The 26249-nt window shown below is 42.0% G+C and overlaps 1 protein-coding gene across 21 annotated transcripts in view; it reads left to right on the top strand.

Annotated features, from left to right (window-relative positions):
* PCDH15 (protocadherin related 15) overlaps nt 1–26249 on the top strand; it is a 643743-nt gene that overhangs the window by 457276 nt on the left and 160218 nt on the right. For 17 of the 21 annotated variants that reach the window (XM_088168745.1, XM_088168736.1, XM_088168746.1 and 14 more), the window contains 2 exons: nt 17576–17729; nt 22523–22635. In XM_088168745.1, coding sequence (XP_088024871.1) covers nt 17576–17729; nt 22523–22635 — 267 coding nt within the window. The remainder of the gene's footprint in view (nt 1–17575; nt 17730–22522; nt 22636–26249) is intronic. The other 4 variants (XM_088168755.1, XM_088168758.1, XM_088168754.1 and 1 more) reach the window with 1 other exon arrangement.

The raw sequence follows: 26249 nt of genomic DNA, 5'->3' as shown, positions 1-26249 counted from the left end.
GTTTTATATGACTGCCTGTCATCTTTTCCTGTGGGCACACCTGGGAGCTGTAGCTAAAAGGTCACCTGTGCTTGATGCTGTGTTTTGTGTGCCAAGCAAGAGGAAACCAAGGTAAGATGCATGTAGGAATGATGGTAAAATTCCAGCTTGGATCCAATGCCAAACTGCCCATTGGCTGCAAGGCCTGAGTCTTGCAGAAATTTGATAAATTTTGGAATTGCTTTTCCTGATCTGACCATGTTTCCCTCTCAAAATATCCCCAAGAAGCACTGTTGGAGGGGACTTGATGTCATTCCATTGAGGGTTGTTATAAACCGTAGGAGAATGATTTTGGGGAAGAGGAAGTCACTGACCTCTGAAAGGATTTTTATTGCTATTATCAGGTCTTGATCAAGAGGTACTGAAGAGCAGTGGGGGTTTATCCCATGTAGATCCTTGTGCTAAATCTGTCAGTTTATCCATCCATTATGTTGGGTTAAAGGTGAGTGTAAGACTCATTTCACACTCCATGCATACATGAATCCCAAAATGAGATGAGAACTTTATCATTTCTTGTTGCAACTTGGTGCCAATTGCCATTCCTTGCAGCAGAGCTGCTGCTTGGAGGTCTGCACCTCTGGTGGGTGGAACAGAAACAGGGATTGCTGAATTAATATTGATATGTGCCCTTTGATTCATATATTTAAGAATAAAAAGGCAGAACCAATCGAATCACCAGGTATTGCCCCACCTGATTAACTCTGACATTAAGATGACATTAAAATAATGTTAAGCTTTGACATTAAGGTTTTAACTTTGGTTGCTCATCACAGCACACTCTGCATCGTGCTGCCTCCAGCCAAGAGTAGGTTGAGATTGGAAGTGTGGAGGTTACTGCTCTTCCCTGTCTTATCTCCCTTCCTGTCCTGTGCCTCACACTCTTCCTGTCCCACACATTTTGGTGTGGCCTCAGGACTGCTGCAGCAATTATCCTTGGGATGGGTCAAGGGAAGGGAGAGATGATCCATATTTAATCTTGGAGTATTGATTTCCACATCTTCCCCACACACACTTCTGTGCCTTGATGTACTTAAAAACCCTTTGTAGCTGTGTTGTGTTTGGGACTTGGTGAAAAACTTCTTTGACTTTAAATTCTACTTTAATTTGCTTCGGGCTTGGTGGCATTTTAAGGAAAGGGGCAGCTCCCCTGGGTGTGGGGCATCCTCAGGGAGAGCACTCAGACAATGAAGGAGGAGGGACTGTGACCTCATTTCACCTGCACAGATCCGTTATAATTCCCAGTGTGGGAGCAGATGAGGCAGGAATTATAAATAACTGGTGTTTTTATGGTTTTTTTTGTCTGGTTACCTGAAGGTATAACACAAACCATACCATTTTTGTGGTGCTGCCTCTCAGTCAGAGGATTCCAGCTCCAGCTCTGCTCCTGCCCTTGGCCAGACATGTTCCCCACTGGAAAACAAAGCAGTGTCTGCCGGGGAGAGGGGTTGTGCCAGGAAAAATCTGACCTGGGATTTAGGTACTGAGCTGCAAAACTCATTTATTTAAACTTCCTGAGCTGCAGCGTGCTCAGGGGCAGTGGCTTTTGTTTGTTTTTTAGCTTTTCTTGTGTCAAACTGCTCCTGATCTATGAAATGAGACCTGGGTTCTGTTGATGAACCATGAACTCTTTGCTGTTTATCTCTTTGCAGCACTTTTGATAAACCTAAGTGGAAGAAGTTATACCTTGAACCTCAAATATTTACTTGGCTTTTAAGGGATAATTCCTTTGGAAGATATGGATGATACCTGGATTCAACTAGGAAACATTTATATTAGATTTATCTGTCACATTTTAATGTATTATATTTATTCTTTACTAGGTTACTACATAGCTACCACTACCCTACTCCCTAAGCTAAAGGACTATTTTTAGTTTAACACCATTTTTTTTTAAATTTGCTTTGTAATTTTTTAATGAAGATGGGAAGGAATATTAATGAATGAGGAACAAAGTTGAAGTATGAATTATTCAGAGGCAGTAGCTGGAAAGAGAAGTCCTGCTTTACTGGGCAAGATGTCCACTCAGCTGACCCCTAAAATAAAGCATTTAATGTCACTGGTAAGAGTAATATTTTTGTCCAGTATAGTTGGAATCTATCCATGAATTTACTGAGGTAAAAAGTTGGGAATTAATTTCTTGCTATTAGCTGAATTTCAATTTCCGAGAAAACCTGTGTTGGTTGTTGATTAGGTTTGGGGATTTTTGTTGTCATTGTTACATTGCTTTATATTTATATTATATTTTAGTGATTCTGTATCCGATCGGCTCTGGTAATTAACTTTTTCCCCCTCTTGTGTCAGGAAGACTTGAATAAATTAGCATTTATTATCAGCATGTGCAAGTATCACATGGAGTTAAGAAGTACAACCTCATGAATATCTCATAGCATGGGCAAAATAATTTCTCCTCCTTTTTTCCACCTTCAGTCCATTCCTGTTGCACTCACATTGTGAAGGTTTCCTCCACTTCTATACTCAGTGTTTTCCATAGTCATGCAAAGAAGAAAAGCCTGTAAAGCAGCAAATACAGATTGGATTTATTGAATTAATTGCTGGACTAGATTTGCAATCATGGGATTTATTATGGGGTTCCCCGGGGTTATTATGGTGTTCCATGGGTAATTGTGAGCCCACATGGGCACTAAGACACTCCACGACACCAAGGATTTTCGATTAAATCCAGATTCGACCTCACTCTTCTACAAGTTCCTTGTTCTTGCACCTCTGATGGATCCTCCTGCATGGGAAAGGGTTTAGGTTTGTACTGATTATCCCCAGAATCCTCAGGAATTGTGTCAGCAGGAGCCTCATAGGGTCTATGGGTTCGGGTGCCCTCATGGAGCTGGGCCTGAGCAGAGCACTGAGAGATGAAAGGCTAAAAATAATAAATAAAATATTCTCAAACAACTGTGAAGTTGAGAGGGATAAAAAAAGACAGTGGAGAGCAGGAAGTGCCCCTGTAAGACCTCAAGTCTTTATTAGTGAGAAGGACCTCTTCAGTTCCATCTGTTTGCACTCAGGAGAGAAATCTGCATTTTTCTGAGGAGGTGTTGTAATCCCTCTGAGGGAGCTGGGGCTGGGAACGCAGGACACTTTCAGAGTATCAAGGGTTAAACAGGTCTGGAAAAATCAATTTTATGCTACTTATTGGTAATTAATTAGCAGTGTTTAGGATGTGCTGGTTTTGGACTTTATGATCTCAAAAGGCTCTCCAACCTAATTAATTCTGTGATTAATTCTGGTTTTGGGTACTACTGGTCTTGAGGATGACAAGCACCTGACAGTTCTTTCCAACTGATATCCCTTGAAGTTCCTTCCTTTGGCCCTGCAAATCACAATTCCTCTCAAACACAAAACCTCCTGGAATTTTCTCCCAGGGACACATTAATATAAAACTTGCAGCAGCACAAGTGAAAATTCTGAAAACAGCATCTCCCCGTTTTGGTTATACTAATCAAAGAGAAAAAAATCATCAAAATAGTCTGCATTTCCTCCAGTGGTCATTTAATTAATTAATTTATTGATTAATTGCCTTATTTTGCTGTGGGAAGTACCAGTACAAAGGACATTTGATCCAGGGATCTACCATGGAATGAACACCAAGTAATCACCTCTGAAGTGGAAGAGATTTGCTGGTTCACCTGGAGCACCCACCCAGCTGCCAAGAAAGATTTTTGGGGCACTGAAAGACACAGCCTACAGATTTTGGCCTGTTAGGCTGAGCTGAAGTGGATATGTGTGGTTAAATCCACTTTAATAGAAGCTTTCAGCAGATGAGGAATGCCTCTCTTACCTATGTGAGTGGCAAAATCCCAGAGAATAACTGTTTTTTTTTCTTGCTGAGTTTTAAACTTGATTGCTTTAAGACAGTTCACAAGGAGGGAATCACCCCTAATAACAATCAAACTGCATAAAACGAAGAAATCGTCTTCAGTTGCCACTTTTTCTTGTCATTTTTTTGTGTTTGTTTGTTAGATATGGGACATTTTAAACTGCAAATTTTCACAGTTAATTTAGAGAGCTGGTGGTCTCTAGAGCAGTTCAATCTCAATCTGCCTTTATTTTCTTTGCCTTATTTGTACTAACATTTGGCTTTTTAAATTCAAACATGATAAAAGAGCTTTGCCAGCTTTGGTTTGTTGAGACTTACTGGCAGCGATTGGCAAAGAGGCAGGACCTCAGCTTGATGCAAGCATGAAGCCAGTTTATTGATTTCACAGATCAGTATATATATATTTATATACCTTTCCAGCTATAGCTAAAAGCAGCACAACCAAAACATTTATGTAACTAAAGTAACATTGCTTAATCATAGCTTTGCACAGACGTGTAGAGGCACCCACAGTCTTGCATGATTTCTCTCAAACAAGGCATACTCAGGGCACTGTTATCTTTTGAATTCCTTCTTCAGGGTTCTGCTTTCTTTTGCCGAGGCTTATGGTCCACTGTGCTTAACACATCCGTGTTTATCACAAGCTGAGCAGTGCTTTGAGTCCTGCTCTCTAGCTGTATTCCCATAATTTACGAACTGTGTTTGTGATTCAGTGGCATCAAGCCTCAGGAAATTATTTGGGATTTAATTTGTTTCTAATTATTCCTTTCCCAGCTGAATGGGCTCTGTCCAGTTTTTTGGGACTTCTGCTAAATGCTCTTGTAGGGGTTGGTATTTACGCTTCCTGCTGGAATTAGCCCATGATTGACTACAGTTGTGTCTGCTGGCAAAACTAAATGTTAAAAGTCTGCCTTCCAGAGAAAACAGAGTTTTCATCATTAAGAGAATTGTTTCTCTTCGTACAAATCATTTTGGGTAAGAAAAAAAGTGATTTTATATTTTGAATAGGCAGTATCCAGCCCTTGCTGTTAATTAGACTAAAATCTTTGGTGCAAGATAATTAGTGCTGGGTTGAGATGAATGGGAGTTCCTGGGTACTTTAATTCCAAGAGTTATTTGGTGGATAGGGCATTTCTGTCACTTCAGGAAATAACCAGCGAAATGTTTTAAAAACTGGCTGTGTCTCTACATTCTTGTTCTCAAGTAAATTATAAAAGACCCTCACAACTGAGGCTCTGAACAGTCCCTCTACCACTGAAAGATGAGAAAATTGTTCCCTTTTTCCAGGGATTAATTTTTCAGTAGCAATTTAGGTCAATGCTGCGACTCAGATGAGTGGAAAGGAAACACAGATTGACTTCCCTGACACCTCTGCAGTTGTCAGGGTGCTTTTTATGGGAGAAGGCAGAGTTGTGGCCAAGTTATTTGCCGTTGGAGGCAGATAGCAATTTTTTCTAATTAAATTTCAGCAGAGATGCAAGATGAACAGATAGGCAATCATGAAGTGCTTTGGAAGTAGGGAAGCAAGGCAAAGACAATGATAAAATCCTCTAGTGGTTGCAGCCACTCTTTATTCTAGGCAAACTTTTCATTTGCATTTTCCCCCTCTTTTCACTCTAATTACAGCCCTATAGACGTCACCAGATTGATGAGAAGTTCAAGGTACTGGATAAAGTTCACAATATCGGGCTGGTTTTTAACCTGATTTAGTGATTTTGAGTGAATAACTCAGCAAAGTCAAAATGGACAGCTTTGATAAGCTATTGATTATCTGCAAGTACCTGATAAGGAGCTATAAAAGGTGTTTTAAGTCTGCTGATGTGATTTTCCCTATCCTTTCCCTTTTTAGGATTGATTGTCTGTCTCCCACATGCCATCCCTTGACAAGTGGAGGGTTTTTTAAAAGGAAAATGTCACTGAAAAGTAGCGAAGCATGAAAAGGTTAAAATCACAAAGATGTGATGTTACAGATAATTAAATTTTATGTATTTGGGAGGATATCAGGATGACTAATTAAAAAGAATTGTCAGTAAAATTGTCAGGAACTTTAATATGTGAATACATAAACCTGAGAATAATTTCCCTTAGCAGCCAGGCAAGCTCTTCTCTTGGCTGATGTATTGATCAGGCAGGACAGTCCCTGTTAATCTCAGATTAACTGTATCTTTAAATATAGTTGCTTTTCAGATAGAAGAGAGATTCACTTGCCTGGTTTGCCCTTCAAAACCAAACAAAACCATGATTTTAACTTCCAAAATGTAATGATTATCAAAAGAGCCAGGTGTTTCAAAGAACACCGTGGTTGAGAAAATCATACTAAGGTTGCAGAATAAGGGAATAGAGTCTGAGAGTCTGAAAGACACTTTACTTCAGGGGATTTTAACCCAGTTGTGGTTCAGAAGTTGAGTTGCTGTCTGTGGGTAAAAATACATATATATATATATATATATATATATATATATATATATGGTAGTTCTAATACTTAAAAGTGGAGGTTTTAAGGAAAAAAGGATCAACCTTGCCTGAAAAGTGAGAAGATTTGGGTCAAAAAAATGAAACAGGAAAAAAAATATCCCTGCATATCATCTCTGGAGTTGTTTTTAAGTTGAGGTAAGCATATTTAGTGTATTGCTGGGCCTGGGTTATGGGGTGCCTATAGGACACAGTGGCCATGGGGCTCACTGGGTGGCACAGGAGGAGCAGCAGCTCTGGGAGCTCTTCAGAGACTCAGGCTGGGGTGGAGATTTGGCTGCTGCTGAAAACAGGGGCATTTTCTAGCTATTTATCAAGCTGTAACTGTAAAGTTAAGTCTCAAATCTGATTCATTATCAAGGCAGGAATAAACTGGTTAAAGTGACTGATTTTATAATTTATTGTTTTGTTTTCAAATCTGGGAATGTTTCATCAATTGCCTGTTATTTCTCATCATGGTTAGGAACTCACAGGTGAGAAAATGCTCAATTCTTCTGGCTTTGCCAGAAGCTGAGAAGGAAAAGGATCTTGAGTTTGCTTGGAAGAAGTAAAAGTGATTCTGAAATTAGAAGGAATTTCCTTTCAGGAAGGAAGAGAAGGTGCTTTGATTCAAACGTTGATCACAGCCACAGCAATCCAATCCATCCAAGGCTGGAGAGGGATCTCCAGGGGTTTAGTGTGGGCAACAGGGCAGGTTCAGGAGCACAAATGACCTTTTTGTCCAGCAAAACTGAGGCTAAAAATCCAGTTAACGAATTAATGAACTGCCGAAACACCCAAGTGTTGATTGAGGAAGATTCTGTAATCCTGTAAAATTCAATTCTGTTTTCTATTCCATAGATCTGTGTTTGTTACAGCACCAAGTGGAGCTGTTGTCATAAAGAAAACATATGTAGCAATTTATTTGATCCTTAAATGTCATTTCGAAGCATTTGAAGGCTTTAAATGTTGACATTTAAACAAAATATTGTTGCAGTGATGCTTTATTAGCCAACTTCACTCCAGAAAAATTCTCATCTCTGTCACATCCCTGGGCCTTGCAGAGAGAATAATTTCAGTGCCTGGGTTGTCCCATTAAACTGTAGCTGATCATTAGGAGTCAGGAGGAATTATTTCTCTTTTCAGCTTGTTGTCACGATGCAGGGGTTGCAGATTAATTCCTCAATTAATCAAACGTGATCTGCAAAACCTTAATTGATGAATATGTGCAAGTACACATTAAAATGAACCCCCCCCTTGGAAATGAAATGAAAGGAAAATCCTCATTCCCAGGACAGTCATGTTTACCTCTGTTCCATGCTATTGATAATGGTTCTGTGGAAAACATTTCTTGAATCCTAGAGGTCTTTCCTGTGGAGACCAAGGAAATTCCTAGTGAGTGGAATTTCCTCTCCTGAAAGGAGAAAATAGGCATAATCTCCATTTGGCTCTGGATCAATACCCTAGGCAGCACAGTAGCCCTGGGGAGGCAGGGGTGTGCTTGGTAAATAATTCCTATTTATTGTCCTGGAATTGGGAAAGAAAAGCATTTAATAAAACAAAAAAAATTCCTATTTCACCCTAAAAATATGTGAGGATGAGCTTAAGGATGAAGGATGTGAGCACTGCAGGTGAGGTGTGCACACACACATCTACACAAATTTATTGAAAATACATGCAAGATTTAGGTGGGAAAACCCTTTTTTCCCCTATAACCTTCAATCTAAAAGTGCCACTTTTAACATTACCTTTAAATCAGTGTAATAAAATAGATTTAATAATGGTGAGGCAGAATTTGTAGCTGGCTGTGGCTACAAGATCTCCCCCTAAAATTCTTTCTCTGAGAGGGTGGCAAACTTTAATGAGGAGAGGACAGTGATGGATACAGCTGGAATTAAGTAGTGAGGTAGTTACAGATGACATTCCCACTCCTGGACTGGAGAAGTGCTCGTTGAGTACCCAAAAGAGAGGAAAATCAGTACAGAAAATGAACATTCTTCAAGCTGAGAGGGGGAACTGCAGTGTGGTTTTGCTGACCCCAAAAGTCTCCCTCCTGTTTCAGCCTTCTGAAATTCCCACTGATGTGAGACTCTGGACCTGGCTTGTTCCTGCAGGTGAGGAAATACCAAATTCTCTGCAGGAAGATGAAATGTGGGAATAAGAGAAAGAGCCAACAATATTATTGTAATAAAATCGCCATGTAAAGAGAGTGAGCTAAGACACAAAGGTCTGGGTGAAATACTGACCTGCTCATCTTGATATTGCTCTCTTTCTTTGGATTTCAAATTAATGACTCTCTGGGGTTTTTTGAGTTTTTGTCTAGTTCCATACAGCTGAAATTAAGAAAGCTTCCACCTCTGGTACTGGTTATATTTTCCCACCAAATCTTTCTTCTATTTTGTCATTTGCTTGTAACTTCTTGTGCCTTTTGTGGTGTATTATTGTGTGGCTAATTTTTCTAAAGACAGAGAAGCCATCAGTCTGTTTTCCTTAGGAAGATAAATATATATATATATTTATAGATACAGGATAGAGAGAATTATCCCTCAGTGCAAAATAGCATTTATAAGGAAAGAAAATTGGGGTAATATTACAAGGATTTCTTTAATTGCAAAGAAATTACCCTTAGAAATGAAAATAAAAATAATCTGGAAGTCATTATGGTGGTGCTACATGGTTGTTAAATATTTCCGGATTTTTGGGAGATGTAGGTGCCTGTCTTAGACTTCACAGTTTGTTCCTCTGCACAGAAATGGGGATAATAAGAAACCCGCCATCAAGAATTTGAGGGATAATCAAGGAAATAGACTTCATAGTTGTATGGGAAAAAAGCCAAATGTCAAACCAGAAATGTTTATTGTTCTTAAATGCCAGTCATCACCTTGAAAGGAGGAGAAGCTCTGGACTGAATTCTGGTTGCACTGAGGCAGGAGGCCCATTGCATAATGCATTTCATTTAGTCCCCTGCGCAGACACTGCTGGGGACACTTCTTATCAAGCATGTCAGATACAGAAAAAGCAATTTAGTAAGCACTGTGATCAGATCCTGATGAAATTCAATTCTTTTTTGGCCCTGCTGTTCCTGGGAGACATCATTGATAAAAATAGTCTCTGTTTTCCTCCGTGCTCGGGTTCATTATGCTCGCTTGCTGCTTTTTCAAAATGTTTTTTTTTTCCCCTCGAAAGTGTCTTGTTTTTACAAATGAATGGAAGGAATTGTGTTCTCTGACAGCTTACTCCGTTAACAACCCGAGCTGCCAGGGTATTTGAATTTTACAGTTTTCATTTCAAGAAATTGCATAAACATGAGGCATGACAGAAAACCAAGGAAGCAGCCATGTGTTGTATTGAGTAGCTAAATCAGGTGCTAAAAGCTGTTTGATAATTTAGTGCTGAGTTTAGAAAGAAGGTGAATTGAATAATTAATCCTGTGTCTTAATTTTTCCCGTTGGTCACTAAAACACTCTTTTACCCCTAGAGAAGACAGGAGAGGCCAGGTCACAGGTACCAACAGCATAAATTACCCACTGTGGCTTTTTAGCTGTGGCTTCTGGAAATGAAGGTGAACTTCTGAAAAATAAATAAAGAGAAAAGTTAGTTTAGTTTTAAATTTGCAGATCAGTTCTGGGGTCTCAGCACAGAAAGGACATGGAACTGCTGGAGACAGTCCAGAGGGAGGCACCAGGATGATCAGAGGGATGGAGCAGCTCTGCTGGGAGGAAAGGCTGGGAGAGCTGGGATTGTTCAGCCTGGAGAGGAGAAGCTCTGGGGTGACCCAGTTGTGGCTTTCCAATAGCTGAAGGAGCTGACAAGAATAATGGAGACTTTTCCAAGGGATGGAGTGACAGGACAAAGGGGAATGGCTTCAAACTGCCAGAGGGAAGGTTTAGATGGGCTATGAGGAGGACATTCCTCCCTGTGAGGGTGGGGAGGCCCTGGCACAGCTTTGCCCAGAGAAGCTGTGGCTGCCCTATCATTTCCCTGGAGGGATTAAAAAAAGGTGTGGATGTGGCACTTGAGGACATGGATTAGTGGTGATGGATGGTTGGACTGGATGATCTAAAGCTCTTTTTCAACCTTGCTGATTCTATAATTCTATGAAGTATAAATTGGGTGAATTAACTGTAAATCTCTGGGGGTTAGCAATGTAGATTTGGTTTCCTCAAGTTGTTGTGCCCTTTTTTGGGGAGTGTTTCCAGGCCCAGAATTTTTGCTATGTAAACCTCTTTTTAGCTCCCATGACAACTTGATCTAACTATTGTCTGCAGTGAATTTATTCTTTTTCAGATTCAGAGTGTGTTTTAAATCCGTGCTTGGGGTTTGCTTCCAAAGTCTCCAAAGCATTCAGTTGAGGTCTTAGCCCACAGTTTGGATTCCTGTGTAGTGGCAACGCAAAGGGTCAGAAGATTCCATTCCCCCTGGATTCCTATACATCTCTGTGACACATCAGCCTTCAAACAGCAGCAACATGAATTCCTGCAGGCTCCTGGTGTGAGGCTCTGCCTTCCCTGGGTCTGATCAAAGGCAGGAATGTGTAGCTGCCAGTGGGAAGGCAGGAAAAGAGAGAGACCGGTGAGATCCTACAAATGGGAGATTTGATGAGACATGGTTTGACTAATGACGAGATTTTGGTGGTATCTCCTACATTTGTACCGTGATTCCTGCTTTTTGGATTGACTTCCTTTGTGGTTGGATAACTTCACTGAAACATTCACCGTTTTGCTGACATGCAAGTGCTCTGTGATGGATTTCTGCTCATTAGTGTTTTGTCACAGCCCTTGTTGTGCTGGCAGAGCAGCTGAGACAGCAGCAAGGAATGATATTGGAATGGTTCTGCAGCTCTCCCTGCTGTTTTAGTGCTGAGTGTTGGCAAAGTCACAGGCAGCTCTGCACAGCATGGAGAGAACTCAGCTCATTTCCCACTTACAGCTCGTATTCCAGCCTCACAAGGAGAACCATTGTGGCCATAATGATTGATCAATTCATCAAGAACTTTGTTGGTTTAATAGTACAGAGCTCCCTGGGATGGGGCTCTGGATGGCACCAGGGACAATTTGTGTTGCTTTAGTGATATTTTCCATCTGGAGAAAAGATCCTCAGCCTTGTTTTGCAGAGGGATTTGAGTTCAGCAGCAAATTCCTCAGCTGAGCTGTGAGAATGATGCAGGTGGACGGTCCTGAGACTTTACCTGAAGTCCACTGGCCACAGTTACAGCTGCCTGTAAAAAAAAAATAAATCGGAGTATCAAATATTGGTGTGAAATATCCAGTGGGAACTGATTGTGCTAATACAGAATTGCAGGATAGGTCAGTTTGGAAGGGAGCTCAGTGGGCACCTGGAGCCACCTCCCTGCTCCAGCAGGGCCATCCCAGAGCACAGGGCACAGCATTGTGTGCACACAGCTCTGGAACAGCCCCAGGGAGGAGAGCCCAGAGGCTCTGTGGGCAATGTGTTCAGGGCTGGGCAGTGGCCAGGGAAGAAGTTGTGCCTCCTGTGCAGGGGGAATTGCTGGGCTCAGTCCCTGCCCGTGGCTCTGGTGCCATTGCTGGGCCCCCGGAGCAGAGCCTGGGCCCTGCTCGGAGCCCTCCCTGCACACAGGGACACCCAGGGCTGAGGGCCCCTCTCAGCTGGGGCTCCTCTCCAGCCTGAACAGCCCCAGCTCCCTCAGCCTTTCCTGGGCACCGAGATGCTCCAGGCCCTTCCTCAGCGCCGCAGCCTCCGCTGGCCCCGCTCCAGGAGCTCCAGATCTCTCTGGTTTAGATTTCTAGCTGCCTTAGTGCCTTAACAGCTCAGTCTTCAGTGGGATTCGCGGGTAGAAAATGTCTTGCTGTGTTTGACTCAATAATAAATTGACAGTGTAGGTTTTTGTTCCTTTCTCTCAGTGGATTTCTTGAGTTCACCTTGGTGAATCCAGACAAAACTTTGGGAACTCTTCCTTTCCATGCAGTTTTATCCTTTGCAGTATTTTCCAATGTTTACTTGTGCTTGTGTGGTGGCCCTGCCCCCTGAGTCTCTTGTGAGACCTCAGTGATTGTGAATCATCACAGCAGCATCACCAGAGTGTAACCTGGAGCTGGTCTGGTGTCTTTAGTGTACAAAAGCACCTCACAGGAATATATTATCTGCTCTGAAAAGAACCTTCCTAGCTGAGGAATGTTGGCTTTCGGTTTCCTAGAACACAATGATTTTCACGATAACAAGTAATAAAAACCCCAAAATACACCACAACACCTCTCAAAATACACTATAACCCCCTCCTTTCCCCACAAATTAAAAAGGCAGCTCTGAGCAGAAAACCGTGTTATTTCAACTCCCATAATGTACCATTTTCTCTCTTTTCCTTCTCATCTTCTCCAAAAGAAGAAGTTTTCCTTAAGTATCTACAGTTGGCAGATTCAACTTTGCATCTCTGGTAGATGGAAAAGAGAAAATCTGATTTTTAAAATCCTTGTTATCAATTGTGCAACAATTATTGTTGTACCCTGACTTTAGAAAGAATTCTACACGGTCCACATCCTTCTATTGGAAGCCTGAGCATCTTAAAATAATTTAAAGAAAAGAAAATAGATAAAAATATTGGAAAATATATTACTTTTATTCTTAAAGTAATGTTTATTTTGGAGTGGGTTTTTTTGTTGTTGTTTTTTTGGTTTTTGTGGGTTTTTTTTTGTTCTTCTTGTTCTGGAAAGCCCCAAATGAATATTCTACATCTGAGTTGTAAATTCCCTCATAATCATGCCATAGTATCACGGGATGGTGAAATCAATAAGTAGGTGAGTGCCTAAAAATCCCGTTTGGGTTTTTGACTGCAACTACACTCCTGAATTATTAAGCACCATTTAAATGCATTAATTTAAAATAGCAGCTGTTTATTTTATTCACAATTCTCAGTAGGAGTCTAAAACCCCTGGCACAAATGCACTCTTAATTTGCCTTGCTCCATCCATGGCATCTTTGAAGGCCATGGATTTTTGCAGGACCAGCTGGACATCCCACATGGAGAAGGTCCTGCTGTGCTTCCATGGTGAACACAAAAGAAGGGGTGGGGGTGGGGGGGGAAATGAGGTTTTTGCTGCTACCTTATTCTCTCTGAGCTTTTTTAAAGTATTTTTCTGCCTTGATCATCTCGTGGCCCTGCAGACTCGCTGGCAGGCTCCCCATCATGGCTCTGTTTGAAGGAGGATTTTTTAAAATTTATTCATATTTGTGCTAAGATTTGCAAGGTGGGATTTGGGTTCTGCTTTTTGGCCTACCCAGTTTTGCTATACTGAACACCTGGAAGTCAATTAATCACCACACCAATAACTGAGGGAGCTTTTCCCTATCGAGGAAAATAAATGATTGCATATTCCACCCTCAGACGGGCAAGATCTTGTTTGTTTTTTAATCACCTGCCTCTGCCAGAGCTTGTGCAGCCTTTCATGTTCCCCTTGGTGGAGGCTGGGATTTGAAGGCTGGCTGTTTATTCCGAGTGATCTCCCTGCCCCGCTGTGGCTCCGTGCTGACTTTCCCAGCACTTTTTCCAGCCTTTCCCTGCCAAACCCCCTGGTGCTCTTGCTTTGCCTCCAGTTGGTACCCATGGGCACCTCAGACACTTCACTCCTTCATTAATCTGTTTTCCCTTTCTTTTAATGAGTTTCCATCTCCTCATGAAGCTCCTGAGAAGGAGCCTGGTAGGGGATTTTTATGCCTCTTGCAAGGGTATTGGATGCCTATGGAAGACTTCTAGTTTGACTCCTAATTTTTAAAGCAATTATTTCTGATTAAGAACATATGCACACTTTCTTAAACTTCCTGTGTGTGCTTTGATTAATTTATTAACGTACTATTACCCATTTATATTAATGTAATGGCTGCTTCATTGTTTTATGTTTTCATAGCCTGGAGAAGAGAAAGTTGTGGGGAGACCCCACAGTCCTATCCAGGGTCTGAAGGGGCTGCAGGGAAGCTGGAGAGGGACCCTGCAACAGGAACTGGAGTGACAGGACAAGGGGGAATGGGTTCAGACTGACACAGGGAAAATTTAGATGGGATATTGGGAAGAAATCATTCTCTGTGAGGGTGGGGAGGGGCTGGGGGTCGAATTCATAGAGAAGCTGTGGCTACCCCTGAATCCCTGGAGGTCTCCAAGGCCAGGTTGGTGAGGCTTGGAGCAGCCTGGGATAGTGGAAGGTGTCCCTGCCCATGGCAGGGGATGGCACTGGTTGGACTTTAAGGTTCCTCCCAACCCAGACCATTCCATGATTTTATAATTCTATCCATAAACATTTCAATAGATGGTGTATGATATCTCCTGGCTCTTGAGTAGCCCATTTTTGGTGTGTACAGTACCTGGAAAAACAACTTACACAGAAAAAAAAATTTAATGGATTTCACTTTTCATTCTCAGCTTCCTTATAATTAATTTCCTTATTGGACATGATTCTATTCAGCTGAGTGCTTTGTTTCTCAGGGTTTGGTGCAAAGGTGGCAATGTGGGATAAAACATCTTCCGTTCAGCCACAACCTGATTCAAATACAGGGATTCTAAGTGCTGCTCTCCAGCTTTTCCTTGAACTGGAAAATAAAGCATTGTCCTTGCTATTCGAGTTATTTGTTGAACAATTCTGATTTTAGTCTTGGTTTGGCACAGACTCAGCCTGGCCTGCAATATTGTAATCATAGAATCCCAGAATCTCAGAATGTTTTGGATTGGAAGGGACCCTAAAGCCCATCCAGTCCCACCCCCTGCCATGGGCAGGGACACCTTCCACTATCCCAGGTTGCTCCAAGCCCCATCCAGCCTGTTCTTGGACACTTCCAGGGATCCAGGGGTAGCCACATCTTCTCTAGGCATTAATAGTGAGTTTAAACCCAGACTAACAGATAGGGCTGGTTTTATTGTGTGTTTCTAACTCAAATGTGGGGTTTCCTGAGAGGACTCCAACTGATTTGTGAATTTAAAATTTTAGTCTTAGTCAGTTTTCTGCACAATCTTCTCTCTTCCCATGCAACTTCTATGCCATCCTAAGACCTTTTAAAAATTCAAGCAGATGTCAAATATATCTTCTTCTCTCTTTCTTTCTGCCTATTTTGAGCTCGTCTCCCTCATTACGCTTTTAAGAGTTTAATTTTTCAGAGTCTCAAATGGAATTGGATGATGACAAAGGACTTGACCAGTGGGACAGAGACAGGGACAAAAGCCACGAGCAGGAGTGGAGTGAGGAGTTTTCCAGTCCTAATTTGGGAGGCCAAGAGCCTCCATCCTCACTTTTTAATGTGCCTATCCCTGACATGTCTGTACCTCAAATTACTTTGGTGTGGAAAAGGCTGGAAGAGCCTCTGGACTTGAGAAACCTGTTGGAAATGACTGGGGGGGACACACCTTAGGGTGTGGTGGCAGGTGACCTATGGGGCTGCCAATCCATACCTTCACAAGAGGTCAGTAAACTGCCTTTCCTCCATCCCTGGCTTCTCCTCCTCCTGGCTCATCCCTTTTCCCTCAAAGTTTCACCCCAGCATCACCAAAGCTCTCACATCTCCATTCCAGCTCTCAGCAGGATGATTTCTGACAGCTCTGTGCCAAAACTTGGCCGAGCATGGACTTGTCTCATTCCTATTCCCACGCTAAATTTCAAGTCCCCTCTTGCGGAACACAGAGCTTTCCAAAGGAAAGGCTGCCAGGACGAGTTGTATGTGGGAAAAAAAAAAAAGATCCTATGGCTTTTCACAGAGCTCATTAAGGGCTTTTGTCATGCAGGGAAACATTCCAAGAGGAGGGGAAAGCCTGGTGTGCACACATCCATGTGTGGTACATTTGTGGTTGGTTGAGCAGCCAAGGTCACTGAAACTGTGGGAGTTGGGAATGGCAGCTCTGGAGTTGCCACTGGAGGCTGGATTGACAGAGATGAAAGCTGGCACCAGTTTTGGGGTGACCTGATTGTGACCTTCCAGAACCTGAAGGAACTACAAGAAAGATGGAAAGGGACTCTTTACAGTTGAGTCTTTACAGTGGATGGAGTGCCAGAACAAGGGGGAATGGCTTCCCACTGCCAGAGGGCAGGAATAGATGAGATATTGTGAAGGAATTGTTCCCTGGGAGGGTGGGCAGACCCTGGCACAGGGTGCCCAGAGAAGCTGTTGCTGCCCCTGGATCCCTGGAAGGTCCAAGGCCAGGCTGGACTTTGGGGCTTGGAGCAGCCTGGGATAGTGGTAGGTGTCCTTGTTCATGGCAGGGGGTGGGAAATCTTGGATCTTTAAGGTCCCTTCCAACCCAAACCATTCCATGATTCTTCAATTCTATCTCTACGTTAAGCATTTGAATTCACTTCCAAATAACTGTGAATTGTTCCCACATCCATCCACACTTTTCCAACGTAGCTATCCCTGAAATGTCTGTACCTTAAGTTTCTTTTGCAGTGTGTATTTGTGGATCACAGTCATTCCAGCTCCTGGTGACGCTCCAGTTCAATTTGTTGTTTTCCTATTTTCAGGCATTTGCTGTGTTTCACTGTGTGACGGCTGAAATCCCTGATTTGAGGGAGTATTTATAGAAACACATCCAAGTATTTGTGAGCTTCCTTTATCAAGTGCTTACTGTCTGCTTCTAAGCTGATAAGGGGTCTGGAGCACTTTGCCCATGGAGCCAGGCTGGGAAAGTTGGGGCTGGAGAAGAGAAGGTTGTGTGGAGACCTCACAACTCCTTCCAGGGTCTGAAGGGTTATAGGGAAGCCAGAAGGGGACTTTTCATCAGGAACTGGAATGACAGGACAAGGGGGAATGGGTTCAGACTGACAGAGGGGAAATTTAGATGAAATATAAGGAAGGAATTGTTCCCTGGGAAGGTGGCGAGGCCCTGGCACAGGGTTCCCAGAGAAGCTGTGACTGCCCCTGGATCCCTGGAAGTGTCCAAGGCCAGGTTGAACACTGGGGCTTGGAGCAGCCTGGGATAATGGAAGGTTTCCCTGCCTATGTCAGAGGGTGGCACTGGATAGGCTCTAAGGTCTCTTCCCATCCAAACCATTCTGGGATTTTGTGGTTTCTTTCCTCTGGGATCTATCCTAAAGCTGTGTCTCACAGAAAGGAGGTTTCTATAGAAATTTTTATGTTGCTTGGCTAATTTGCATTCAAAGGGGCCATGAGCTGTAAATATTCTCATTCTGAAGGTTTTTTCTCCTCCAGTACCCTTCCCCATGAGATGTTGTTGTGTTAAACCTCTAGATCTCCCTGCTGGCTTTCTAACTGCTCTCTTTCCAATGTGATTTCTCATTTCAGGCCCGTGTGAATCCCATCAGTGTCACTCCACCCATCCAAGCCATTGATCAGGACCGAAACATCCAGCCTCCTTCCGAGCGACCCGGCATCCTCTATTCCATCCTAGTTGGTTGGTGTCTGCTACTTTTCCTATCCCTCCAAACCAGTCCCTCTGGTATGACCAGCCAGGAAAAGATGGGAGGCTGGAACCCTTATAAAAATTGCTCTTGTGGTCAGTGGGATGTTTGGAATTGTTCTTCTGCCTGTTGGTGTTTAATTGCGACACGGAAGTTCATGTCACGTGGTTATTTATTAGTATTTATTCAAATTTAATCCAGAATTGTTGTCTGGTTTAGTGAAAGGAACAACACAGTGAGGGAAAGGAGACCTCTGCTAGGATGTGTTTTCCATTGACAGACACAAAAAGAGAGGCTAAAAAAGGCAATTAGACCAGATTTCATCCCAAAAATCATGTGGCATAGGGTAGCTCCAAGGATCTTACCACACCCACCTCCAACTTTGCTGCCTGTGCACTTTGCTTTGTAATTCAAAGTTCGTTTAGTTGTTTATGCTTCTCTCTCTTCTTTTTCCTGCTGCTTCCCTCTGTTTGGCATTTATTTCTGGGCTTGTAGGATCTGACCATGGAAGGGCCTGAGGGTGGCTGGTAGTTGCAGGGCTCTACGTGCCCAGCTCTTCCCAAAATCCACACACCAACCTTTCTGTGGGATTTGGAAATGGGGAATTCTGTGGAATCACATCATTTCCCTATCTTCCCTATGTTGAACCCCATGGTTTTCCCAGCCAAGGAGAGGTGGAAGTGAGGATTTTGAGGAGCTCATTGTGGAAGTTTAGTTCTGCAAATGGACTTATTTATAAATGTCATAAATCGATTTTATTCCTAAGTTCTGCAGGGAGAACTCCACCCCAGGGCCAGGTTTAGGCGAACTTCTTAAGGTTTTTTGCATAATTTATAAAGTTCTTTGGGAGTGAAATTATTAAGCATTGCATGTCATTAACCTGGGTTGTTGGGAATATTGGAATGGCTGTTCTGACCTCCAAGAAATAATTCAGAAAGGTGTGGTGCAGCAATTTGGGCTAGTTTGGGGACCCTTTTTTTCCTTCTCTTTTCTTTTTACTTCTTTCATTTTTCTTCATTCTTTTTCCTTTATCCTTCTTTACTTTTTTCTCCTTTCCTTCTCTATTACTTCATTCTTTCTTTTTTGCTTTCTTTTTTCTTCTCTTTTCCATCTCTTTTTCATGTCTTTTCCTTCATTCTTCTTTCTATTTTTTCCTTTCTTTATTTTTTCTTCTTTCTATTTCTTTTCACTTTTCTTATTATACTTCTTTTTCCCTTATATTTTCCTTCTTTTTCCCTTCCTCTATAACTTTTTGGCTCTCTTTTCTTTTCTTTTCTTTTCTTTTCTTTTCTTTTCTTTTCTTTTCTTTTCTTTTCTTTTCTTTTCTTTTCTTTTCTTTTCTTTTCTTTTCTTTTTCTTTCTTTTCTTTTTACTTTCTCTTACCCATATTTTCTTCTTTTCCATATTCTTTCTTTCTTTTTTCCTTTCTTATTTTTTCCTCATTTCTTTTTTCCTAGTTTCTCTTTTTCTTCTTTTTAACTTCATTTGCTCCTAATCTTTTCCCTTTTACTTATTTTTCTTTTTTTTCTTTTAATTTTCTTCTCTTTTTTCCTTCTATTTTCTTTTTTCGCCTTCATTTTTTTTCTTCTTTTTTTCCTCTATCATATTTTCCTTCTCTTTTTTTCCTTCTTTACCCCCTATATTTTCCTTTTTCCCTCCTATTTCTTTCTCTTTTCCTTCTGTATTCTTTCTTTTTTTCTTCTTTATTAATTTTTCTGTCTTTTTTCCTCATTTCTTTATTCCTTGTTTCTTTTTTTCTACTTTCTATTTTCTTTCTTTAAAGATTCATTTCCCCCCTTATTTTTTCCCTGTTTGCTTCTTTTATCTTCTTTTTTCCCTCCTTTTTTCTTCCGCCCTTCACTCACTTTTTTTCCACTCTTTTCTGCTTTTCTCTTTTTCTTTTCCTTATTTTCCCTCTCCTGTGCTCTTCCAAGGGATTTATTTTTGAATTTTAAGTCTGCCTTCATCTCTCCTAAGATTTGCTATTTCTGTTTTAGCCTCAGAAAATATTAAGTAGTTCCACAGGAAATGGGTCTTGAAGATATTTCTCATTATGTGGATTTTCTCCCTCCTTTTCTTTAGATCTAAAACTCCTTCTCCTTGATCTCTTTGGGAATGTCCATTTTTTTAAACACTAGGAGGTTTCAACTGTGCCTGTGGAATGAAGGAATAAGTTACTTATTTAGAATGATTTTAAGTTTTTTTTCATTTGACTCAGTTTTATTTGGTTCTTCTTTTCCCTTCTTTCTTTACCCACCTGTTCAAGGCACATGCACTGGGCACTGTGGATATTTGGAATTTTATTTTTTTTTTTTTTAATACATTAATTTTTCCAATCCTTGGCTTTTGGAAATGTTTATTTCTTTGGGTCTTTGCAATGCACCCACATTCCCTGGGCTTATCCAGGTGTGAAGCAAGGCCCCTCCCTTTATTTTTATCAGGAATGTTATTGAGTCTACCAGTAAATTTTATTATTTTGACTAGAAAATGTTGTTATTTTTAATAGTAAAATGTATTATGTTTAATAGTAAATTACTAGTAAAATATTACTTTTAGCAGTAATTTGAAGCCTTTATTTTCTCTGGGGCCAGTCCTTGAGAAAATCTGGATTTTCCTTTCCGTCGTCAGCTTTTTGCCCTTGCAACTGGCTCAGTGATTTCTGCTGCCACTTTTGGACACTTTTGGTTGATATTTTAAAGAAAGAGCCAAAAATGCATAATAACTTTTGGGAAGAGGGATCCTCTCCGGTCCTGTGTCTGTTTCAAGCCCTAGGTCCCACAAAACTCCTCCTCTGGCTCTGGGAAAAGCAAATTGAGGAGTCCTTTCCTTCTCCCCCTTGCTGCCCCCCCACATTTTGATCCTTCAGCCTCTCCAAACAAATGGAATTTCTGGAGCCAGGATACTCAGAGCTCATCCCTGGATTTCAGAGCAGGCAAAAGTGGACTGAGAGCTGCTCTGCTCTGTCAAAATGGAAATTATTTTGTATATGCAGAAGCAGATATCCCTGTTCCTGGAAAACCTGGCTCCCAGAGTTTAGGAATTCAGGAATCTGAGCTCTTCCTGAGGTGGGCAGGAGCTGAGCAGGCATCCCAGTCAGGATTTGGACATCCACGTGTGTTACCCCTTAATTTTTTCTTTTCTGTCATCCACCTTGCTGCCTTTTCCTCCTTTACCTGCTGAGGTTGATTTGGTTGTTAGTGGAGTTTTTCGGGTTGTTTTTTTTTCCTTTTTTCCCCCCAGATTCTTTCCTGACATCCTTGCAAAATATTAGCCTCATCTTCTATTCTGTAGATCCCTTTTGACTCTTATCTTCCTTCCCCATGTATTTGTTCTCCTTTAGGGCACCTCTTGCTTTCTCTTTTCTCAGAGTTTTTGCATTTTGTCCCTAATTTTGTGACAGATTTTAGTTTCAACAACAGCCTTGGTGATGTGCAGCCTCTAAAACCAGCAATCTGTTACCTGCCAAAAGTTTGGAGCTCCTGCTGGCTGCCTTGTGCTCTTCGAAAATTAGATTAATTAATTAGAAGTTGAAATTAAAAGGCAAGGCAAGGGGATACAGGACTTGAGGCTTGAAATTCTGCATTTGTGCTGGTGGTATAAGAGAAAAAATAATCCATGGTGGTTCTTGTGCTGCATTTTGGGTCAATGATATAGATGTAGATTAAGAGAGTCACACAAAAAAACCCCAAACATATCTAAAAATACATGTATAATTTATTTATATAGCAAATGGTTGTCATTGAAGGATTGCAAATTAAATCATTGCAGTAATTTATCTCCTGGCTTTCTGAAAGTGCTTTCTAACCACTGCACTTGTAAGGGGAAGAAAAACCAGCAGCATTTATGAGCAAAGTGATCTTCACTCGTATTGAATCTGTGCCTCAGTCCTGGCTGGATTCAGGGTTTGGCAGGGCCAGGTTTGTGCTGCTCCCATGGCAGCTTTAGGGGCTCACAACCCCTGGGCTCAGGGATGTGCTGGGGCTCTTATCCCTTGAGCCAGGAGTGCCTTCTGCCCTCAGCTGCTGACAGGGCTGTTCCCAGACCCAAACCCCTCAAGATTTTAGACTAACAATCAGAGTTTTGGCTCTTTGGGGTCCTCTCACACTATTGCTGAGCTGGGAATGTTGGAGTTCACTCTGTGTGAAACACTTGGGCTTTCTGTGTCCTTTTGCACCATTTCTTTGAGAATCCCAGGGCTCAGAATTGCTGTAGCTGGAATTTTCCCCTCCTCCTCTGCCAGGCTGTGGTGCTGGAACCCTTTGGCTTAGGCATAGGCACATTGTTGGGCTGTAGCTGCCAGGCACAGCCAGGGACAGCCTTGGCACAGCCCTTCCTCCAGTTCCACTGGCTTCCAAATGCATTCAGGCTCTGAGGCTTCTTTTTACACTGGCCAGAAGAATATCCTGGAAATCCACAGCCATGGAAACACCATTTACCACTGACAGGAAATTGAGATTTTGTCTGGTGCTTCCTCCCTGAGGAGAGACTTTTCCTAGAAGGATTTCTAAAATAACTTATCTGTTGTTATCATATTGTTATTGTGTTATTACTTACATACATTATTTATACGTTATTAATAATATTCCTGTTGTTATCAATTACTTAGGGAGTCGCATTTGAGAGAAATCTTTGTGTGTTTGGAGAGTACAGAAATAATAATATTAAATACATAACTTTATAGTATCCTTAAGCTCCACGTCTACATAAGGCAATATTTTATCCTTTCAAAACCAGAATTAGGCTTTGTTCCTTTGATGATTAATGAGTAAAATAAACACATTGCTGAACTAAACCTTTCAGAGTTGTTGAAACCTCAATTTATTTTTTGCAGGTACTCCTGAGGATTATCCCCAGTATTTCCATATGAATCTCACAACGGCTGAACTGACACTCCTCAAGCCAATAAATAGGGATTTGCACCAAAAGTTTGACTTGGTTATTAAGGTAATCTGGGCTGAATTTTTTCAGTGTTTTTCTATTCTTTGGAAAATCAAAATCTCTGGAGAAAATGTGGGGTGAGGCTGCTTGTCTCTTCTGCAGTTTTCTCTTCCTTTTAGCCTGTCAGGCATCATTTAGCACCATCAGGGGGAAGAAGGGTGTGAAGCATTTGTGAAAAAAATGAATCATGGCAGAGTTCTAACATTTCATGTTACCTTGTGTGAACAAACTCAGCACCACTTGTCTCCTCACTTTTTATGAGCCCTGTTGTCCTGAGAATGTCAGATTTCTATTTCACTTGTTTGGTTCACAGCCCATCCTAGAGGATCATTAGGATACAGATCACTGTGTGAGCTGTGAATGTTCACAGAATCCCAGCACGGGTCAGGTTGGGGTAGCAGTGAATAATTCATATTTGAGTAGTGAATATTCACAGAATCCCGGTTTGGCTCAGGCTGAAGGGAGCTCAGAGGGCACCTGGAGCCACCTCCCTGCTCCAGCAGGGCCATCCCAGAGCACAGGGCACAGCATTGTGTGCACACAGCTCTGGAACAGCCCCAGGGAGGAGAGCCCAGAGGCTCTGTGGGCAATGTGTTCAGGGCTGGGCAGTGGCCAGGGAAGAAGTTGTGCCTCCTGTGCAGGGGGAATTGCTGGGCTCAGTCCCTGCCCGTGGCTCTGGTGCCATTGCTGGGCCCCCGGAGCAGAGCCTGGGCCCTGCTCGGAGCCCTCCCTGCACACAGGGACACCCAGGGCTGAGGGCCCCTCTCAGCTGGGGCTCCTCTCCAGCCTGAACAGCCCCAGCTCCCTCAGCCTTTCCTGGGCACCGAGATGCTCCAGGCCCTTCCTCAGCGCCGCAGCCTCCGCTGGCCCCGCTCCAGGAGCTCCCTGGCCCTGCTGTGCTGGGGATCCAGAGCTGGACACAGCACTCCAGAGGTGCCTGCAGGGCTGGCCACAGGGGCAGGATCCCTCCCTGACCTGCTGCCAATGCTCTTCCTGCTGCCCATTCAGCTCCTATTGCTGGGAAAAGCCATAAACCACAGCCCATCCCTGCCAGTGTTCAAAGCCAGGCTGGATTGGGCTTGGAGCCATCTGGGATAGTGCAAGCTGTCCCTGCCCATGGCAGGGATGGCACTGGATGGGCTTTAAGGTCCCTTCCAATCCAAACCATTCCATGACTCTAAATATCCTAAGAAGTTACAGATTAAAGCCCTGTAGCCCTTTATTCCCAGAATTGGGCTGCACAATACATTGATTAAAAAATGAATTAACTGGTGTGGGAGGGTATTTCCTGTGCCTAAATAGCAACCTGGGTCATTAATGGCCATGTTTACAGGATTTAAGAGGTTCCTGTTGCTGTGGTCAATGTGCAGTCAGGGAATGTAAGAAAACAGTAAGGAAAAAGATCAGTCTGGTAGAATGGCAATGTACTAGCCGCTAAAACAATAAAGTTTTAATGCTGTATCCTTCAGGGCCTTTTGGAATAATGGCTCAGGCTTGTACCAAATCAAACATTCAGCTTCTTGTGTTGCACATGTGTCATTTCTCACAGTTGTAGGATCTGATTCTGTTTTATCTGAAGGGGTGCAACTTGTGATGTTTCCCTTCAAACAGAAAATCTACTATTTTTGCAGCGCATACTCAATTTAATCTTTAAAATATTCCCTCTGATATGAGAAGATCAATTTTTTTCTCCTGTTAAGATATTATGGAAAACTGTGAAAAGGTGGTTAAGTCAATACAGGAATATTTGAATGCAGGAAGGAAGGTAGACAGGAAATGGGGGCACTCACCTGCATTGCTGATAAATGTTGAATTCTCAAATAGGTAGACAATGAAAAAAACCAAAGATCCTAATAAGAAATGCTGTATTTCAGCCTTCCTCTACTTCTGGAATATATTAAATGATAAGCAAGGAGAAAACCAATTTTGCTCTCCTATGGAAGCTCCTAGCCAAGAAACATGAGCAATATTACAACATCCTTACAGAAAAAAAAAGTGGATTTTTGGGGATTTCTAATAGAAATTTCCACGTGGCAACACCAAGGCTGCCACAATATGTGGATTAAACCTTTAAACTGAAAAGGCTTAATTAAAATTAAAGTGATACGACCGCTGCACTGTAGACATGAGATTATGTTCTTGTTATCAGGTCTAAAAAGTGTCAGACAATTTTTATTTATTTTAAGCACGAAGCAAATGGGAGAATTAGTCAAATTGATGCACTTTGTTCCATTTCTGTTTGAGCAAAGGGTATTTATCAATCAGACAGAATCTAAGCTGACACTTCCATTATTATCCATTTGCAAAGAGGATGGGCTATGGGAGGCTGGATGTGCTGGCACAGGCAGGGAAATGCTCATGGATGGAATTCCCGTACTTTGGAGAATTACCACACCTCGGGGAGAGCTGATTTTGATAAACTTGTTTATGCTGGGGGTGATTCAGTTCATAGGGACTCACTTTTGGAGTAGGCAAAGGATGAGGAGTTGCAAGAGTTTCTCCTCAATATTTGCAGTGGGTTGATGTCCAGTAATTAAGGAAAAGTCATGACATTTGTCCATTCAGAGCTGCTATAAACCTGTGGGAGTTGGAACAGCAAAAAAAACCCTGGAAATATTTTGAAGCTAATGAAGGGCAGAGAATCCCAGATGGTGTGGGTTGAAAGAGACCTTAAAGCTCATCCAGTGCCACCCCTGCCATGGGCAGGGACACCTTCCACTATCCCAGACCTGCTCCAAGCCCCATCCAGCCCGGCCTGGGGCACTTCCAGGGATCCAGGAGGAGCCACGTCTTCTCTGGGAATCTGTGTCAGAGCCTCCCCACCTTCACAGACCTTTTCCATTTCTGTTGTACCACTCTGATCTATGTTACTTACCCAGAACTATGTCAGATTTTCTCCCCTTTAAAGAAAATGCATCATTGTCATATTCAAAATCAGGGAAAGCATTTTATTTCTCCTGCAAAAATTGATTTTCTATTTCTAATGGCATTGTATTAGTGACAAAAATGCTTTGATTTTTAGAACATCAGGTGGAAAAATAGAGGAACGTTTTGGTGATTTCATGTGGGCACCTGTGTGCTGTGAAATTAAATTGATCGCTTTAGAATTTAGATAGTTCAATTGATAGATAAATTGTTTTACTTAATTAAATTGATAGTTCTAGAGTGGGTTTTCATCCAGTCTGGCTGGTCAAGTCATAAACCACTGTCTGTTGTATTTGATTGTATTTGGGAAATTAGGGAGGATTTATGTGACTTGGGCATCTCAATAAAAACTCCAATTAAATTATTTTTTTAAAAATAGGGGGAAGAGGGAAAAGGCAAGATAAGATTACCAGCTTCAAATAACATTTGTAGCCTGACTTATCAATAGGACTTTTCCTTGAATTTAGGAGTTTTATGGCTCATGTGGAATACATTCTTACAACCTGGGCTAATGGAAGGTGCGGTGGAACTGAATGAGCTTTAAGGTCCTTCCAACCCAAACCTGTCCGGAATTCTGTGAAAAAGAATTGGTTTGCATCTCTTGGGTGGTTTTGGTGCCTTCCCCACAGAGCTGGTGACAGAAATGTACTTCAACACGATGCCAGGGCAATACAGAGGATTTTGAAGAGTAGTCT

Source organism: Sturnus vulgaris, chromosome 8, assembly GCF_052056855.1.
Source record: "Sturnus vulgaris isolate bStuVul1 chromosome 8, bStuVul1.hap1, whole genome shotgun sequence".
NCBI lineage: Eukaryota > Metazoa > Chordata > Aves > Passeriformes > Sturnidae > Sturnus > Sturnus vulgaris.
This window is presented reverse-complemented; position numbering and strand designations above follow the sequence as displayed.